The sequence below is a fragment of the Pygocentrus nattereri genome, chromosome 5 (genome assembly GCF_015220715.1).
Source record: "Pygocentrus nattereri isolate fPygNat1 chromosome 5, fPygNat1.pri, whole genome shotgun sequence".
NCBI classification, from domain to species: domain Eukaryota; kingdom Metazoa; phylum Chordata; class Actinopteri; order Characiformes; family Serrasalmidae; genus Pygocentrus; species Pygocentrus nattereri.
The window spans coordinates 36070618-36090639 of NC_051215.1; the positions used below are offsets into that span (position 1 = coordinate 36070618).

General features: G+C 39.8%; 2 protein-coding genes across 2 annotated transcripts; both read left to right on the forward strand.

Moving 5' to 3' along the window:
• Positions 1-59: 59 nt before the first annotated feature.
• On the forward strand, positions 60-3529 carry cisd1 (CDGSH iron sulfur domain 1). Its single transcript, XM_017724541.2, has 3 exons — positions 60-338; positions 828-1033; positions 1990-3529. The coding sequence occupies exons 1-3, from the start codon at positions 311-313 to the stop codon at positions 2077-2079; spliced, it is 324 nt and encodes a 107-aa protein (XP_017580030.1). The 5' UTR covers positions 60-310; the 3' UTR covers positions 2080-3529.
• Positions 3530-3898: 369 nt separating this feature from the next.
• ipmka (inositol polyphosphate multikinase a) lies at positions 3899-19737 on the forward strand. The gene is made up of 6 exons (XM_017724480.2): positions 3899-4849; positions 7847-7932; positions 8130-8226; positions 10641-10813; positions 14037-14118; positions 14298-19737. The coding sequence occupies exons 1-6, from the start codon at positions 4705-4707 to the stop codon at positions 14924-14926; spliced, it is 1212 nt and encodes a 403-aa protein (XP_017579969.1). The 5' UTR covers positions 3899-4704; the 3' UTR covers positions 14927-19737.
• The last annotated feature ends 285 nt before the right edge of the window (positions 19738-20022 follow it).

The following is a 20022-nucleotide window of genomic DNA, read 5'->3' on the forward strand; positions in this document are numbered from 1 at the left end:
AGGAGCCAAAGTCCAAGCGAGAGATAGCTGACCGGAGGCTGAATAAATTGACCCCTTTTAATTCGCCTTCCTGGCGGGTGACAGATAGGTCTGATTGATCTAAATGCTTCATTAAATTTGTCTAGTTTTTAAAAAAAGTTTATTCTCGCTATTTCGTCTCATGCGCTCTTGGTTGCATAGTTGACTCGCCTACAACCCACCAGAGGACTTTTAAAGCGTCGTTAGGCGACACACTTTCAAAAACACTGCTGCGCAGGACGCTTCCCACAGGTTTCTGCGGTGCTGACTAAATTAACTGTACAGCACAGCAATGAGTAATTCACACTCTATGTCTAAAGGTAATGTTCATCTCAACTGCTTTTTTTTCTTTTCTGGTTGTCTTATTGCTTACACGTTTGTGTGTACTTGACCCTGTTAGGTTAGTTAGCCAGCTAGCTAGCCAGTCAGCTAGCTGTTAATTAACCTACCTTTATTAATATCATGTATTTGTTTGTGTAGTTGCTTTCTTCACCACTGAGTCTCCTTATCTCAGTTCTGTCGAAGAGTTTAAAGCTACCAAAATCAAGCACATTGCTCAAGACACATGCAGCTAGCATTATGTCCCTTAACCTTTGCTAGGTTAGCTCCCCACTGCCAAGTGCGTTTCAGCACTCCGGGCATATGACCCACTAAGGCGATAATGCTACCAAAGAGGTCCAGTTCATGCAGTGTAGTTGCCTGAACCACCTAATATAATATTAAACATGGGTATTTAAACAGTCATCTGAAGATTGTTGTTAACACCTACAGGCAGAATTACACTAACGTTGCTGTGTTTTTGATGACAGCTGAGTTGATAACGGCTCTCTCCGTCACTGCTGGAGCTGCAGCTGTGGGAGTTCTGGTCTACAAAACATTTTTCTCCAAAGACAAATGCGCAAAACCAAAGGTGAACCTGGACTTCCAGAAAGACAACCCCAAAGTGGTGCATGCATTTGACATTGAGGACCTCGGTGATAAAGCTGTGTACTGTAGATGTTGGAGGTCTAAAAAGGTAAGACATGACTGAATCCTCTTCATAGGGACAAAGTAAATGTACATGTAGCTAAAACCTTTCCAGTGAAGTTGACCATGCTAGTCCTGATCAATCAGGTTAAGAGAACCAATAAGCCAAAATGGTTTATTTAAACCTGATTGAAGAGTGAGATTACTCTGTTTATTCCTAAGGGGATTTAAAAAGATCAAGTCTTTTGAGTGTGGGTATTCCTCCACCCCCTATATATTAAGATATACCCAGGTGCTTAGTTTTGGTCACTGATAGTGGTTGTTATATGAGATAGTAATAGACCCATGGAAGAGACCTGAGGGGAATATCAGTGATACAGGACCTTTACACCTTTCATACTTAAAATTCTCTATATTGTGTTGTTAAGAACATGCATGCTACTATCTTATGTGTTAGAAAAGCATTTGCCTGTTGCAGTGCATGCTGAGGTCACACAGCTGTAATCAAGGAATGGTTTGGTGAAAAATCAAACATACACAATTTTCTGCCCGGATGTAGTCAATCAACCAAGACATGCTTGGTGTCCAGATTTTGCTTACCTAGCTCAGAACTGGAGCTACGATGCTCATGTTGTTAACATTACAAGTCAAGTGACCCAAATGGTTGTAGATACAGGCCTAAAAGTTCTCTTGAACAGCTCAAATTGCATCCAGGTCTTCATTAAGATCACACCTAGTAGTATTTTTTTTTTTTCTTTTAAATTAATTTTTGTAGTTAACAGTAAGTCATACAGTGTTCTAACCCACATCAGTAAGTCTTTGTCAACCCAAAAAGATTGACTGACCTCTAGGGTTTGCTAGCAATAGAAAGCAAATAATTAAAGTTTGAGAACCAAACATGGCTCAACTGATTGACAGCATCTGGTGTAAGTGGACAAGTGTGTAAATTAGATTTTGTTTACTGAGCTGTTGTTTTAAATGATGGAATTTGTTTCTGTTTTGCAGTTCCCGTACTGCGATGGTGCTCATACAAAACACAATCAGGAGACGGGGGACAATGTGGGCCCCTTGATCATAAAACGCAAGGACGCATGAGGAAAAGCGCTCATACACTCAGGGTTGCCGCTGCTCATGAATGCACAGCTGTCTCTGCTCATTAAAGGTGTGAGAGAGATTAGTTCATATTTGCCTCACGTGCAGCTGAGCTGATATAATTCTTGATTTGGTGTGTGGGTGTGTGTGTGATACATGACTTACTTGGGCCCCTGGTGTGTTGATCTTCATGGGCCTGTTGTCTAAGCTGTCTTCCATCATGTTTCTTGGTGTCAGTTTTATCCATTTATCAAAGTGTTTTTTTTTTGTTTTTTTTGTAGTAACCATTCAGTAACAATGGGTACTGTCAACAGCTGAGCACTTGTTTACTTGTTTAAAAGTACACTAGCATTTTTAACTGGTATTCTGATCTCACTAGTGAATACCAGGTTCCTCCCCAGCTGATGTCTGGAATGTGTTCTGACTGACAAGCTTAAGACTTGAGTACATTTAACTTGAGTTACATTAACTGTTGTGAACAAAAGCACTTAATGGGCAACTTAAAGTAGTTTACATTTGAAAGCCGTGGCAACAAGAAATATCTGGAACAAATTACTGAGCTCTGTGCATCAAAGTATACATTTAATCAGACAGTTCAAATCTGATTGTTTAAACAAAACAAATGTAAAGTGGTTGTGTCAGTTCTGGTTAGGATCACAGTTGAGTTTCACTGAGCAAAGTACAAGCTCATTTAAACAAATCCAACCAAATAGCAAATGAGCATTTTAACCTGTAAAAAGATGGGATTAAGTTCACACAGTAAGCACTGAATATGTGAATACAGACATGAGAAATGCCTAAATCTGATTTCTTTTGCTGCCTGATCAGCAACCTGTGTTTAGACATGATACACCATAATCAAAATATCTTAGTATGTAACTACTGCAAATCACAGTTTGTAGTGTTTCTTGTTCAGAAAGGATCAGGAGAAAGTTTTAAACAAAGCCTTGGAGGTGTGTTACCTGCCTTGTTAACTAAGCCTAAAAGATTCTAGCTGGTAATGCAGTAACTATATCAACTAACTAATTGAATTTGTATGATCAAATGTTGCCAATTAACCTGCACATGTGACCTTAAGTAGTTCTCCTGGTTTATTAGAAATGAGTAAATGTGGAATACTGTGCACTGTTAATGAAACCTTGACTTTGGGGCGATATCACTATGATAAACACACTGATGCTTGACTTTTCTCTGACAGAACTGATTGTATGTGTGGAGATGGATGGTACCAGATGGATTTGAATGGTACCAGAAATGTTGTGTTGTTTTCTTTTTTTTTTTTTAGCACTACTTTAGCAGAGCCTGTCATTACTGCCCTCATGCTTCCATTTCTCTTACAGTTGGTAAGCTAAATTCAAAATACCTCCATAAGACGTTGTTTTTTTTTTTCTTCTCCTTAATAATTGTATTTGTTGACAATAAATCCATCATTTCTGTCTGCTACAGCCTTATACATGCTTATAGTGCTGAGTATTTCTCATAATGATGAAACAGTATTAACTTTGTAATGTTGAAGGTGTTTTACCTAAAAAGATAATTATATGTTTGTGAAATTTTCACTATTTTGTTTACCAGCTGGAACAGTGAAGTCTTGGAGAACAATTGTAGTGCTAACAAATAATATAATTAATAATTGGTGGAGCAGAATAAATAAGTAGGGAGCCCCCAGTAAGCCCATCTAAATCTAAGCAACCGTGTGTGTGTTAGTTGTTAAAGTACTTTTATTTTTAAAAAAATATTTCACAATAAAAGTGCGAGAGTGCTTAAACGGCACATGCGCGTATTAGATGCTTCCCCCAATGAAAACATTTTAAAACGGGAACCATGCTTTAGTTTATTTTCTGACATTTTTTGCACGTTTACATTTGCGTTCGTCGTATTTTTGAGATTTAATATATATAGAAAATAGTGGAATGTATTAAAGCCCAGCAGTCCTGCGCACTTTGGTTCATCACTGATGCTCACATCGATACGGAATGTCAACAGCCCCTCGGCTATAACTGTGAAATCGCCTCGTCTCCTTGGCTGTGCCACTAGTCGTGTTAGGGGAGGTGAAATGACAAAAGCAAAGGTTTCACCATTATTTAGCAATCAAAGTGTAATTGGGCCACGATTTCGTGAACTGGACTGTGTGGGTGGGCCGCGGGTTTACACGCTCGTCCTCGCCTCTGACAGATGGTGAGTGCTGAGACTTCCTCCTCGTGTCCTTCAGCCCGATCAGCCGGAGCACGTGGACAGGCAGAGCTCCGTGATGATCAACATGCGTTTGAATTTCACCCAAAGACCAGCAGAGGACCGTGCTCCTCAGTGGAGCCCCTGACCTGTAAACGGAGACGAGAAGAAGAGCGCGGAGTGACCCGACCTCGGAGTTTATGAATGACTTTAATGACCATGGAAGGTGTGGACGGGTGTAGCTTGTGGTTTCGAGGAAGTGGGGTGTGGCTAGTCGGCTTCAGAGCTAGTTCGCCTACTGGCAGAGCACTTTCGTAGGTGTTCAGTCGCTCCTTTAAAGCAGCTCTTGTTGCTCCACACTCGGACATCCAGGTGAGCTGAAACTCCTCGAAGCAACAGGCTCCCCCGCCCAGCAGCGAGGCAATGGTAACTATGGTATGACGGCAGACGTTCAGGATGGCTACAGAAGACCGAGTGGTGGATTCCTCACTAGCTGTGGACGCGCTGGAAGCGGACCGTCCTGCGGTCGAACAGAGACCGAGCGAATGCGTCCCACTGCCTCATCAGGTGGCTGGACACAAATACGGCATCAGTAAAGTGGGTCAGTTCCCACCAGCACAAATAATATACACTTCTATTTAGAGGCTTCTCTCTCTCTCTACCTCTCTCTCTCTCTCTCTACCCCTCTCTACCTCTCTCTCTACCTCTGTCTCTCTCTCACTCTCTCTACCTCTCTCTCTGTCTCTACGTGCGCTGTTGCAAGTTAACACAACTCAAGATGGTGTATAAGGGTCGAATAGCTGAGTATCAGCAGAAAGGTAGATTAACAGATTAAAGTCTATGGAAAGTTAATCAGTAAAGTTTTTTCATTTTACTTACCTCTGAAGAGTTTCTTCTACATAAAAGTCTAAAATAGGTTCTTGTTGACCTAATTGGTAAATAACACAACCCAGACATTAACATATAAAGCACATTTTAAAACCACACTTCACAGTAAATTCTATCTACTTTAACAGATGCCTGGGTAATTAAACAGTTAGGATATAAACAGAATCATTGAGAATGGTTTGATGTGAAATGCTCCACTCTAGAGAAACACAGAGAGGCAATAATGTTCACAGTGGTGGTGATAGGAACCAGACATCTGAGGCCTCTGAAAGCTACAGTACTTTTTAAAAATGTATTATCAACATAATGTATAATAACTAAGCAAGCACATGTAGACTGCCTTGTTGTTTTAGACAATAAATAAAATGCTTGTTTTTGTGTTGTAGACATTGCAAGCCCTGGTTCCTGTAACCAACACTGTAAACACAAGAGCCCATTCACATCAAAGCACTTTGAATGGATTTGTTTAAATGTCAGTGTTCGAAATTGTGCTGAAATTGTGAAAAATGTAGGGAATTCCCCTTTAACTCAGACATAATGAATTGAGTTTTTTATTGGCATTGCAATAAAAGTCTCTGGACGTATCAAAATATCTTTCATGCTAAGCTCTTTGCAGTCTTATAAAGTCTAGTGGAAGCTTGTCAGTATGGTGGCGGTGAACGCTTTAATTCTATTAGGCAGTGGTGTGACGATAAAGCTGTTCAATAGAGATCAAATACTCCTGCCTTGTCTGAATGGAGGCATCAGATCATGTATGGGTGATCTAAGTTCATCATCTCTTTATCTCTGTTTGTTTGAATGAGTGGTGGAAGTGTGCTCCCACTCCGGGTTGGTGAGTTTCTGGGGATTCTTTCTTATGCATAGCGCTCAGTAGGATAGACTAACGGCTAACACTGATATGATTGTCTTATCAACTTTCGCCTCCTACACCTAAAGGCCTAGATACTGCAGTGATGGTTAAAGACTGAAAAAAGAAGTATGGGGGTGGTAGTACTGCCTCTCCTGGTGCACCAGGCCAGAAAGCTCAATGAATAAGAATGCAGTGAGAACCTTTTTTGAGTGGTGGTCTGATTGAGTTACTCAGCATTTGGGGGATGTTTGAACAAAGAGGGTGTGTTTCTCTCTGGCTTGTGTGAGTGTTCAGTGACAGAAAAGGCTAGTCTCTGGCTAATGCTGTTTGGGGATTAATGGTTCACTTAGTTGTTTAAGTTCTTCAATCACCCCAGAGAGTAAATGGAGAAGTTCAAAAGAAGTGTTTCTTTTAGTGCCTCACGTCACGTCGCACTTCATGAAGCCCAGGGTTTTCAGTCCAGTTTTTCAGGGTTGCCAGCTAGCAATGTTTTCATTGTTTCAGTTGCAGACAAACCTGAGCCTGGTATTTAAAGGCTGTAAGAGCAATGATCACCTGGTTTATGTTAGTAAATGAGAATGCAGCAGATATGTGGGTTTGAAACCTCCTGTGATGTCGGCTACGTTTTGGCTCTTTGTCTATTAATGATTGTAATTTTTAACACAGCACGTTGTTTTTGTGCAGTACAGAGGAAATTTGGTGAGGCACAAGGCTGTGATATGGTTTTTTTCAGATTCAGATTCCTTTATTGATCCCAGGGGGAAATTGCAGTTGTTACAGTTGCAGCCATTTATGTAAAAATAAACACTTTACTAATAATTTAAGACAATATAGAGAATTTACAGTATGTACACCAGATTTAAGTACTTAAGAATATAGTAAGGTGGCGGTGATTGTGATAGTAATATGAAACATCAGGTATAAAGCAATTACAATTATTTAAATTAAGTTAGTGTCTCTCTGAGTTATTGCACACACAATTGTTGTTATTGCACATATGAACAGTTTCGTATTGAGTTTGTGAATCACACACTGAGGGAGGAGTTATAGAGTTTGATGGCCACAGGTAAGAATGACCTCCTGTGGCGCTCTGTGGTGCATTTTGGTAGAGTGAGCCTTGAACTGAATGAGCTCTTGTGTCTCATCACCGTGTCGTAGAGTGGGTGGGAGACATTGTTCATAATGGCCCGCAGTTTAGACAGCGTCCTCCTCTCCGAGTCCAGCTCCACACCCACAACATCACCGGCCTTGCTGATCAATTTGTTGAGTCTGTTGGCATCTGCCACCCTCAGCCTGCTTCCCCAGCATGCAACAGCATAGAGGATAGCACTCGCCACCACAGACTCATAGAAGATCCTGAGCATAGTCCGGCAGATGTTAAAGGACCTCAGGCGCCTCAGAAAATAGAGACGACTTTGGCCCTTCCTGTAGAGGGCGTCAGTGTTCTTAGCCCAGTCCAGTTTATTGTCAATATACACACCCAGATATTTGTAATCATCCACAGTGTCCACACTGACCCCGCTGATGGACACAGGGGTCACCGATGCCCTTTATGGATGCAATAACAATTTATCACTAATATTGTTTAGAATGTATTCAGTTAGGATTATGCTGGGGAATTAACGTTTGATCATGTTTAGAAAATGTAATCAGTAATGCAAAATGAATGAATTGTTTAGTAATATCTTGAAAATCTAATCAATATTATAACACGATTGACTGTATATTTTATGATGCACTGATGCCATTTAGTCATGAAATGATTTTCCCTTAGGTGTTTTCTCATCTGTCGTCAGTACATGGTCAGAACAGTTGCATCGAAATGGAGTTTTGATCCAATTTGTGTATGTAATTGCTCAGGTATCCTGCAGCACCCTGATGGCACAGTGCTGAAACAACTGCAACCTCCTCCCAGAGGCCCCTGTGAGATGCACTTCTACACACAGGTAATATACCCCCCTGGAAAAAAAAAATACATTACCTCCTATAATAACAGGCAGACAGATCCAAAACCTCTAAATCTCTACTTACTCACTTTAAATTGTCTGCTTTCTAAAGTATCATACAGGCTGCTATTTTTCTGATATTAGTTTTTCTTTAAGAATCCAATTTTCATCCAGCTTCACTATTATGTGTTCTTTAGGTGTATGCTCAAGACTGCGCAGACCCACAGCTTCTGGCCCTACAGCAACATCTGCCCAGGTACTATGGAACATGGGCATCATCAGAATCACCAAACGGTGAGAAAGTAGACCTGTGCAGCACTGACCTGCGTATTAGAATATAGTAACTTCATTTTCATGTCTGCCATCAAGATCAACGTAAATAACAACTAACAGCGTATACATAGAGGTTGGTAAAAGTCTGAGACCACTAGTGAAAATGCGTCCATCAGACTTATTACGTATATCATTAAGGAAAAGTTTTGTCTTCTGATGAGTAGATCAAATACGACCTTTTGGTACAAAGCCCTTAACAAAGTTAGCGTCACAAATTTACTTACATTTGAATAGCGACCTAGAAATGGTGCAGAATTTTGAATATATGTTTAATATTTCCTTGTCATACATTTTATTTGCTTAAACAATTTTCAAAATGTTAGTTTTTTTATTTCCAGCTGTGCTGGGCATTCGGATTCTTTTCAGTAAGTCAAACAAAATTGACTCAGCTCACAAGTAAGAGCTAGCTTATTCAGCTCCCAAATGGCTTTACACTTAGTAGCATTGTTAGTGTTTATTTTGTTCACAAAATGAATGAGTGACACAGTCTATGATTTAGTAACATTTATCTACGTTTTAATTTTCAATTAAACTTGTTTTAGAAAGAAATCAAAAGTCAGTTAAGCAGTTTCACTGGATGAATGTCAAGAGGCACGAATCACAAAACAGGTAGATGGGCAAAATACAGGTCAAGCAGGTAGAGGTAGTAAAGCTAAAGAAATAATGAGGCACACTTGACACAAGAACAAACCCAGAGCCAAACTAAAACAACTGGGACCTAAAATATCCAGCTCAAAAAAACTAATTTGGTCACCATCTTCCAGGTTTAAATGAAAATCCCACATTTGATGTGCTCTCAGACTTTTAGACCTCATAATACGCTAGTATGTTTTTTCATGTCAACTCGGGTGTCCAGTCTTATCCTCAAAGTGCTGGTGTGGCTGCAGGTTTTCACTCCAAACAAGCTGGAATACACCTGATTCTACTCGTTTGATCAGTTGGACTTAGTCTTCAAACATTTCATTAGGTTACCTCCTGCTTAGTTGGAGTTAAAACCTGCTACACCAGCCCTCTGCAGATAAGATTGGACACCCCTGCTTTAAGTCATTTCACAGGATGCGATCTCAGCCAAGCTGTGTTTAATGACACTGATTTGAGAGATTTATTTCTTAATAAATGACTGGTAAACTGTGGAATAGTGAGTGGAATGTAATTTGTCAGTGTGGAGAGGCAGCGGTAGTAGTACGGTTTTATATGAATAGTTGCTAATGAAAGGAAATATAGGCAGTTTACAAGTTTACAAACTTTCTAGCTACTTCAGGTGGTTTATGCTGTAAGTCTGACACTGTCGCCAGAGCATCTTTCCTGCCATGTCTGTATGCTTAGTCACTTTGTTTTGAGTTGCTTGTGAGTGTAGCAGGAATGTAATAATACAGTGGTTGTGTTTGAGCTTTAGCTCTTGTGCATATATGTTAAAGGATCACTGTTTCAGTGTGACTGCTTTAGACTTTAAACCAGCTGTGGCCAGCCTAGTTACAGCAAACACAATAAAACACTTTCACAGGGATTCTAATCAGCTGACTGTTAAGAACTGGCCCATCAGTGACTGTTGACATAGCTGAAAAGAGTTGGGTGGTTAGAGCCTTATCAGAGTCTCTTTGCCAAGCAGCTGCAGCCCAACCCTCTGAACCTGCACTCACTATCATGACAGCCAGCGAACTGTATTTCAAATTTACTGCTCACGTTGGACATTGAACGACAATCCCTGTAAAAGGAGTTAAAGTTTAAAAAGTCTTTTTACATTCTGTTACTTTGTTTCCCCAGGTTTCTCTTATGAGAGTCTCCAATCAGTTGACATATCTGTGCACCGCCTACAAATACTGAACTGTGTGTACTTTCACAGCACGCTTTAGAGAACATGTGCAGAAGTCCTATTCAACCTTCTGAGAAATCATAATGTAGAACGTTTTCTTAAAATATAGAAATTTAGGGGTTTACTAATTTCAAAAGATATTTATTTTGTATACATGTGGAAGGTCACATGCTTTGGATATGGCTTTATTTATTTATTTATTTATTTATTTATTTATTGATGTTATCATAGTGAGGTCTGATTTTTCCAGCCGGCCTAGTTTTGATTAGCTACAACCACTTAGTTCAGCTTCCTAGTGAAATATTTTCAACTGGAAACTTAACCTTATGTAGCAAATCTAGATTAAACCCTCTATGTTCCGTTACATTTGTCCTACCAAGAAAAAAGTGCTACTAAAGAATGCTTTTGTGGGTGGAGCATGGATGAGTACAGAGCAAAGATTACTTTCTCTGCAGTTAGTATAAAAACAAAGTGATGGCAAATTCAACCTTATATCCTGAATCTGTAGGGAAAAACTCATCTACCTGACATTCTCCCTCTCTGTGTGTGCTTTCTGCGTCAGAGGTGTATCTGAAGCTGGAGGATGTGACGCGGAGGTTCACACGTCCTTGTATCATGGATGTGAAGATTGGAAGGAAGAGCTATGACCCATTTGCCTCGCGAGAGAAACGTGAAGAGCAGATTAGAAAGTATCCTCCAATGGAGGAGGTCGGATTCCTGCTTCTGGGAATGAGGGTGAGACACTGTGTGGGTGTGTGTGTGATTGTTCCTATATCAGCTCATTGTTCAATCAAAAAAATCAATAGTTCAACAAAAAATCCATTTAACACAATTTTCCCCGTGCCCATATGTACTTGATCAGCCAAGGTGCGCTTGGTGTCGTAACTTTCCTTCTTTAGTTTTGTGCTGGAACTACAGGGATTAAGCTAAAAATGAAATAAAATCAGGCAGAAGTACATCACATACCTAAGACAGTTAAAATGACCATCTTGAAGCTTGGCGTTATTAAACGAAACATATTAAAAATATATAGCACTGTAAGTATTGTTTATCAGAACTATCTGAGGACTGCCTGTGCCTAAAGTTCTGATGTGCATGCATGAGTCAACGGCTCACAGCCTTCTACATCACTGAACCAAAACCATACAGAACAGCGCGAGCGAGGAGAATGGAGTGAAATGGGCTCTACTGGTGGTGTTGTAGGTTATCCCTGCTGTGACCACGGCTCCCTAAAACTTCCTTTACATGGCAACGTTTTATTGATGTTAAGGTTCTTGTTCACTCTGCTACTGGATTTGCAATCCAGGGAACGCTGGTGTGGTTCGTTGGTTGAACAAACAGATGAATGAGTATTCTTGCTAGCTCAGTTATGTTTACTGGTTTAGCTTTTGCCCAATAAAGTTAGTTAATTAGTCTTGAACACAGAGAGGATGTTGGGGAACAGTTTTGTTAAAGATATTTTGGCGGGACCAGAGCTGGTTTAAGGGGAAACCGGCCGCTTCTTACTTCTCCCATTAAATCAGAAACATGACTGCGAAATGCCAGAGGGCAGCCAGGAGTGAGTCCAAAATTAGTATAGATTAAGGGAGCTACAGCTGCAAACTAAATTTTTAAAGTAATTTCTAACCATTTCTCCAGGAGCTTCCTTTAATTTTGGAGAGTAGGAGGATGTATTTCACTGAAAAAGCAAAAAAAAAAAGCATACCAGTATAATTCAATTTTTCTACAGCAAACAGGTTTTGGGCATAGAACATACATGAGGTGCCTTTATGAAGTCCTATAACTGGAGTTCAAGTGCAAAAATATAACAGTGATAAACTGTTCTGTGCTCAAGAAATGATTGCATTCTTTCATATAAAAGTGTTTCAGCTTTACAAACTTTGATTTTGCTCAAGTGCTCCATATTAACCCATTCATTTTGGACTTGCTCAGGAGCATCCTCTAGCATTTGACAAACCTGGGAGATATTACTGAGTAGGCAGTTCTCTTCACTACTCATTGTCTGGGTGGAGCAGCCAGCCTTGTGACTGGTGAGGACCCTTTTAATGCACAAACTGCCCAAGTGCTGCCTATTTTTACATCAAGAGAGAAGAATGTTAGAAAAACTTATCAACCATTTCTTGGTCGTTGGAAAGTTATTTCAGCACATGCTCTGTACGTATGATGTGCTGAGAAAAGCAAGTATCACTGATGGGTTTAGGTTCCCTGGCGGCTTTAACAACTTGACATAGTTTGAGGTGAGTGAAGCTTTTAGTTTGCACAGTGCTGACTGGTGGGGAAAAGCTTCCATTACTTGTTAGCTAAAGTTACATTACCCTCATAGCTCCAGTGCAAACAAACCCTGGTGCAGTTGCTCTGTGGTTTGTTATAACCAGTGTGCACGTTGACATTGACCGCAGATCAGACTGGACTGTCACCGTATTGTTTTCTTCGCAGGGAGGAATGTATTGCTTATTTCTTTAGAATGTTAAGCTCTAATTTTAATCTCTCACTCATGAAACAGTCATCACTTTCTGTCTCCTTCAATCTACCATGCATTCTTTTTTCCCAATCTTTGGGAATCTTATCCAGCATTCCCTAGGTGCTATTACTTCTTGAGCTTTTGTTCACAGAATTTCTGTGACTGTTCCTAATGATAAATACCACTGAGAACAGAAAACAAAAACATTCTATCTGAATAGCAATGTCCTGCAGCTTCTTGCCTGACGTGTAAGAACTGTAAGGGTACGCTCACACTCGCTTGTCCTTCTTATAACTTTAATGGAGAGGCCTGATGGATACGCCAAGCCCTTTTCTTAGCAAATCATTAATTACTGAAGTTGTTTTGATAAGAGAAGTTGGGGGGAAAACTCCATGAAGTGATAGATATGGCAAGTAACGCTACAGCAAATGCCACACTGCACAGCTGAAGTTTACCTGCCTGTCCTCGCTGTGCCTACACACTGGGAGTGAGACAGGATCTCAGTATGGACTTTTGGGTTTCTCTGAAGTAGTAAAGAATGTTCCTGTTTTTTTAGTGAGTAACCCAGACTGGCTACAGCTACTGCTTGTACATTTTAGTCCAAAACCTTACCACCGTTCACCACTGTTGTGACCTGGCAAGCTTCTTCAGAATGGAGCATTTCTGATCAAACTACTGAGAATGACTTTACATCATAATGGCTGCATTAGGCGGAAGTTTTGAAAAATATGTGAAATTTCACTTTAAGTTGAAAATCTCATGTATTGCACGGCACTCAACACATTCTGGTATCTGACCACTAGAGGGCAGTCTTTCCCACGGTTTGAAAAATGTACTGCATGGTCTCAGAAGGCCAGTGACAACGAAACATCATATAAAGATATCCAATTATTGTCTTGAATACTTTATAGTATTATTGACTTTAGATTGTTTTATTAAACAGAGAACTTCTGATCTGATGTTCTAAGCTGATAAAATGACTTTTTGGCTGCTAATTATAAATATTTGATGATGTTTTTATGTAGCTTACCCTCACTGTCCTTCCTAGTTGTGTGCCAGATTCCTCCAGCATTCGCTCAAATCCCTCCACCCCCACCCCCCCTAATCCATCTCTGTTCCTACATTCTTTTTGAGAATTTCTTTTAGCATCTAATTAGTTTTTCTCAGTGGATGAAATACTCTCAAGCTCTCCCCTGACACACTCTCACTCTCTCTCTCTCTCTCTCTCTTCCCCCCCCCCCAAAAAAAAATGACTTCTAGCTGTCATACGTCATACCTCTAGCTATGTTTACTAAGTAGCTAACGCGTGTAGCACTGTAAACTTGGTACACTATACTGTTGTGTGCAAAAACACTTAGATGCAAATGTCCCAGTTCCACAGAATTGTTTGTCGTTATGTGGCTTCATGTTATTCTGAAATTTGTTTTGGAAAATGAGCAGTCATTATTTGTACAACCCTTTTCTTTCACTCTCTCAATGTCCCTATTTGATTCTCAGGTGTTCCAGGTAAATTCAGAGAGTTATATCAGTCGTGACCAGTTTTATGGTCGCAGTCTGAGGAAAGAGACGCTCAAAACTGGTATGACTCAAGCTTTGAGTTCCTTACTTGACTACAGTTATAAAAGGAAAAGCTCAATTGAAAATAAATAAATAAACAATAAAGTCATGATTATAGTAGTACTGGTAAAAATAAAGGCACTTCTGTATTTTTTTTCTTTTCAGATGTTAAAATGCTGCTCTTGCACTCTGTTTTTGCAGGCTTGTCTCAATTCTTTCAAAATGGAGTGGAACTCAGAAAAGATGCTGTTTCTCTCAGCATCTGTAAAGTCCGTGACATCCTGCGCTGGTTCGAGGGTCAGAAGCAGCTACACTTCTATGCCAGCTCTCTGCTGTTTGTGTACGAGGGCTCACCTCACTTAGCTAACAGAATCAAGTGGAGAGAAGATGCCCAGACAGGACAGGAAAATGAGCAAGGTGAGCCAGAGTGCAATAATAACATTCACCTTGCCAACTGCAAGCTTTGGGGTCACCGCTGCAGTTTAGCCTCTCAGAGGAGTGCCTGTAGCTGGCTAAACTGCAGTGACCTTCCCCAGGACATTCACCATGTAAGGCATAAGAATGGGATTTGGCCTCACTCTCTACATTACCACCTGGAGCAGGCTAATGGCAATGGAGTGAATAGTGAGGAAGACATAAGAGTGGATGACGACAAGAGCACAGGGTTGGGGAAAGCGAGGTTGAGAGATGGAATTGGAGAGAAGGAAGAAGATGTGGATGTGAGGATGATTGACTTTGCCCATGTCTTTCCCGGTGATAGTCCAGATGAGGATTACATGTATGGCTTGAGGAACCTTCTCTCTGTTCTGGAGCAGATCCTCAAAAACTGACTTCGATCACCTCTAAATGAATCCAAATTCCTCTCTGTTAGTGTTCCTAACGTTGATGTTTCTTCTTGGAATAAGATTTTGGAATAATGAGATGCAGCTGGTCACCTGTGCCTAACTGATACACTAAGTTGCCATTTTTTCAGAAACACCTACTGTGTAGCTGCACTTTTTTTGTAGTCAATTACTGATTGTAGTACATCTCTTGCTGCACCATTTATCACCATTAAACCACCCTGTCCATCAGTGAAAATGGACCACCATAGGACCACAACTGACCAGATTGTTTGGATGGTGGAACAACATCAGGTAGCTGTGATGTTTGTTAATGTGGCATGACTGCAATAGGTGCATCAGTGTTGCTGCTGAGTTGAGAATAGTCTGCCTTCCAGAAATATCCAGGTTCTGTGGTCAGAAACTGAGCACTGATGAAAAGGATAACTAACCTAAATTGTGCAGCGAAAAAGATTAACTACAGCTATGAACTATGTATACAAATATCTATAAAATGCACCTACATGGTAGGTGTTTCTGATAAAATAGCCAATAAGCGTAGGTACTTCCTAGGTACCTAATAAACTGGTAACTCGGTGTGCACTTGCTGCTTGAGGTCAACAATAATTTGAATAATCATTAGTTGACTGCCTAATGCATCTTAACTTGTTCTAGATTCAAGTTAGTGTGGAATCATCTCAAAGCCTGTGGGCATTTTACTGAAATGCCTGTTACACCTATCCTACAGCCTCTAACACCACTGAATCTCTTAGGCTATGTTTACACAGCAGGTAAAAGTGGCCCAAATCTGATATTTTTACTCATATGTGGTTTTACAGATGTGTCATTTGTGTGTCAGTGTGAACAGCAAGAAAACGCATTCAATCTGACATTTTCAATTCCGATTTGAGACGCTTTCATATGTGGAACTGAAATCCGATCCGTATCCGATCTGTGGCGATGCGACTCCGTCTGAACAGCCGGATCGGAATTCATGCGAATTTACGTCAGTCCAACTCTACAGTCATCATCATTTTGCGCTGCTGAGACTCATAAACATTTAGGCTGATGTTTCTGTTCAGAAATTAGAGGAGACTCATCGCAGCCGCTCCGTGCTTGAAGAGGTTTCGAACGAAACGGCCGAGCGCGGCCGGAGGAGCCCAAATCTGCAGTGCCAGAGAACAGTCTAGACAATCCGAGGACCCTAACCAAAGAAGTGGACCTATCCGAATTACGGAGAACTCGAACACACTGTGGGTGATGAGTCCAGCTGCCAACCACTAGAACTTCATAACCGCTCCTGCGATGCTGGTGAAGACGAAACCGGGGGCGACTAGTGTTCTCTAGTCATCGTGACTGTTTACCTCTGGACGAGCCACCTGAAGCTCTGTTCTTTTGCACACGCGGGTCGGTTTGGCAGCTGATCTGTTCAGACTGATGTCGCATACAGATGACATTTAAAAGATAAATAAATAAATCGGATTTGGTGAGAAAATCAGATTTGGGCCACTTTTACCTGCTGTGTAAACGTAGCCTAAGACAGAACATTGTGGACATGTGGTCAGGCTTTAACAGTTGTAACGTGGGAGTGCATTAAAACGGTGCTTTACCGTGTTTCGGTTCAAACCTCTACAGTGGATCAACCTGTTGATAGCTGCTCTGTGCTTTGCAGTGTTCATGTGTTCTGCCTCTTGACATTTCAATATATCTTTGACCTGCGAATTTTACTGTGATGCTTTAAAATATCTGAATATTCCTGATGTAGATGTTTTTCAGTTCTTGTTCATTGATAAGTTTCAAATATGTGTTTTATGTACAGCAATGTATGAAATAACTCCTAAAGATCTTCTCATCTTTAAGAAATTGATCCTCACACCCATGTGTAAGTGTCAGGCTTTTGCTGGTGTTCTTTGAGTAGGGTAAGCAAGTGATCCCCTTTGGTTTTTTGTAATAATATTGTAATCAGGAAGCGGTTAACCACAAAATGAGTCCTTTGTGAACTCGAAAACACTTATTAGAAATTTTGATATATGAGGTAGCCTTTTAATCATCTTCGAAAATTACCAGAGTGTTTTGAGAGGCATAATCTTCAGTAATGATTCACAGTTACAGATCTAGAACACATGGACAGTGAGCTTCAGTGGAGCTTTAGGCTGAAACACTGAAGTCTTATGCTGAAGCTGTATCTGCAAATACTGGCAGTATGCGTTCCATACACATCCCTTATATCAGCAAATTCTCTGATACAGATGTGATTCTTAAATTTATTTTGAATGCAAATACCTATTTGATGCTCTCCCTGCCAGAATGATACATTCCAAATAATCTCTGAGAGAAAAAAAAAAGATATTCAATTGTATTATGACTTTGTTGGTGCATTTTGGATTTTTATATTAATTATACATTTTATTTAAATTTTTGCTAATGTTGCTGCTTTGTAAACAGAGAAAATGTTAACTTTAATAATTCAGGTTTTATAATATCAATGATGTTTTAAAAGTAGTGCTTTAACAGTTGATTAATTTTTTTATTAGTTGTTTAGGGGGGGGGGGGGGTGCATCTGCTCTGTGTGGTGCTTTGAAATGTTATCTTATGGCAGGCCAGTTGATTAGAGTTTAAACACATGTCTTAAAAATGCTGCAGCAGAGTTTTTTAACTAGAGATGATATGAATGTGTAGCATAATGTTCGTACAACTGGAGGAGAAACTGTAGTCTTTGCCTACAATTGGCCCTTTTCTCTAAAGAACAAAATATATTTGAATAAAATGACACGAGAAAAGTGGGTCTGCTTTGAGTAATGTACGGTAGCCTACTTCTGAAAATCATTTTCCCCAAGATGTGATTTCAAGGGACATTAGTTCCCTTTAATATGCAGCAGAATACATTGAATTGGCACAATAGCAATAAAATAATAACAGGCATGTACATAGATCTTGTTCTTCTGGCAGACTTTTTCATTCTTATCTGGACTTTCAGATATGGATGTTTAAATCCACAGTGTTCTTTGTTGATAAAACTCAATTAATTTTTTTTTCTTAATTGATCCAAAGCACATTGTTTTGACTGTTCTTCGTAACATTTGCACAAAATGTGATCTAACAGCAGCTTTTTTTTGTACTTAAAGATCTCCAAACTGTAGCTGACCTGAATTTTAATTAGAGAAAAGAACTTGCTTTATGAGGCAGCAGTGAAAACCTCAGTGCATATGCAGAGATGCATTCATGCACTGATGTTTTATGTCTAATCCATTCAGAGCTTTCTGTTATATCCAGTAGTGAATATAAAATACATGTAGTGCTTTTCTATGTTTGAGAGATGGTTCCCTATTTTAACTGCTTTAAGAGTTTAGTGAGAGCAACCTTGAACATAAGGACATTTAACTTTAATCATATACACATCTCAATATTGGCGCCTCAGCCAATCGCAGTGTGTCCTTCCTTTGCACGCTGCCGTGTTGGACCCCTGTTCTGCTGTTTACACAAGTCTTACTGGTGTTCCACTTAAAGCTCATCCTCACAGAAGAGACAGCAGACTGCTGTACTCTCTGCTGTGCAGTACTCCGTTCTGAGCGTACTTGCTGTTAGTCTGTTTCATCAGTCCTCTGTATTTGTGAGTTCGTTTCTTCTTGCTTTTGCACTGTTGGTTAAAAACTGACATTCCCAAATGTTTTCATACCTGGATGACGTGTTGGTCTAGTGTTAATTTTGAGACCCACCAAATATTTTGTGGAGTGAAATAAGACTAAAACTAAAAAATAAAGCTTTGTCCACTTTTGCTCAGTATACTGATATTGATGAGGAATGTGCTGTAGATGGTCCTATACAGAACCTTTTTGAGTACTGGTGCTAGAACCCAAAAAGGTTCTTCTATTGTTATAATGTCAAGCTTGTAACAATAGGAGAACCCTATTACAGAACTCTTTTTAACAAAGTTCTATATAGAACCATCTATCAATAAATACAATGACATTAACAGTAAAAGACATTGTAGTGTAGTAGCTCAGTCCACCTCAAATCTGAACATCTGTCTGATGGCAATATATACAGTCAAATGCAAAAGTCGGAACTTCATTTGCTTCATTTGCTCTTGTGGAAAGCTAAAAACAATAACTCAGTTGTCCCCACACTGCAACCCACAGTTTGAAAACCACTGCTCTAAAACCTAAAATACCTCACCCACGTATCATGTGCAAATGTACAGTGCGGTAAAAGAGCTTAGAGGTCCTACCTACCTACTGTTGTTGGTTTTTTTTTTTTTTTTTTTTTTAAATACATTTGCTTTCAACCCCTGCACATTTCAGGCCCTTAAGTAGAACTGGACTTCATTAGCATGGATTAGGGATTCCTCTTAAGTCTCCCTTTCTATGGTTCCTCAAGTCAAAGAGGAATGCTAAGACAAAAGCATGAATAATTGATCTAAAATGTTGGAAGCGCTGCTTGTTAAACCGAAGTTGTTGAGTCATTCTCATGAACTTGCAGTTTTGCTTGTGCTTTTCTGAGTGCTCTGTGAATGTCCTAAAATAGTGTTTTAGGCAGTGCTTTATGTGGTAAGTATAGGATTTGAATTTACTTTATGGTTTCACATATAAAGTACTTTAATGTGGGATACAGCTGGAATAATTTTGGGGTGGATATTTTTGTCTTTAAATACATGGAATGGCATACACATGTAAACCTTAAGAATGTCCCTCCTCACTTGAACTTTCATTGTGGTACAACTTCTGATTTATGTGTCAATATTGCAGAAATATTTATGCATATGAAACGTAATGTGTTGTGTATATTTGGAAATGTTTTCAATAAAACTTTTTTATTCAGAATGCCATATGCTGCACTTATTCCAAATGTTAGGGGTAGCAGATTGTAATCTTTTGAAGCTTTTACTTAGAAAAACATTTCTGAATGTGTGCATCTTGAATCTTTTCAAAGCAGGCTGCTGTCTAATCTGAGCAAAAGTCTGTCCATTTGTGTATTACAGACAACTGCTCTATTGAAGATATCCAGCAGTTATTTGGAGGTGCCCTATGTGGACCAGACACTAGTCAGCAGTTGTGCTGCTTATGCACATTTTTCACAGCTCTGTTCACATTTTGCACTCGTTGTAA

What these genes read in the sequence shown, in the direction of transcription:
- ipmka (XM_017724480.2), top strand. Translation starts at nt 4,705, where the DNA reads ATGGCTACAGAAGACCGAGTGGTGGATTCCTCACTAGCTGTGGACGCG. An exon ending in ATCATCAGAATCACCAAACG is followed by an intron (nt 8,227 to 10,640) that starts GTGAGAAAGTAG and finishes TTTCTGCGTCAG; the next exon opens with AGGTGTATCTGAAGCTGGAG. An exon ending in GAAAGAGACGCTCAAAACTG is followed by an intron (nt 14,119 to 14,297) that starts GTATGACTCAAG and finishes CTGTTTTTGCAG; the next exon opens with GCTTGTCTCAATTCTTTCAA.
- cisd1 (XM_017724541.2), top strand. Translation starts at nt 311, where the DNA reads ATGAGTAATTCACACTCTATGTCTAAAG. An exon ending in TTCACACTCTATGTCTAAAG is followed by an intron (nt 339 to 827) that starts GTAATGTTCATC and finishes TTTTGATGACAG; the next exon opens with CTGAGTTGATAACGGCTCTC. An exon ending in GATGTTGGAGGTCTAAAAAG is followed by an intron (nt 1,034 to 1,989) that starts GTAAGACATGAC and finishes TCTGTTTTGCAG; the next exon opens with TTCCCGTACTGCGATGGTGC.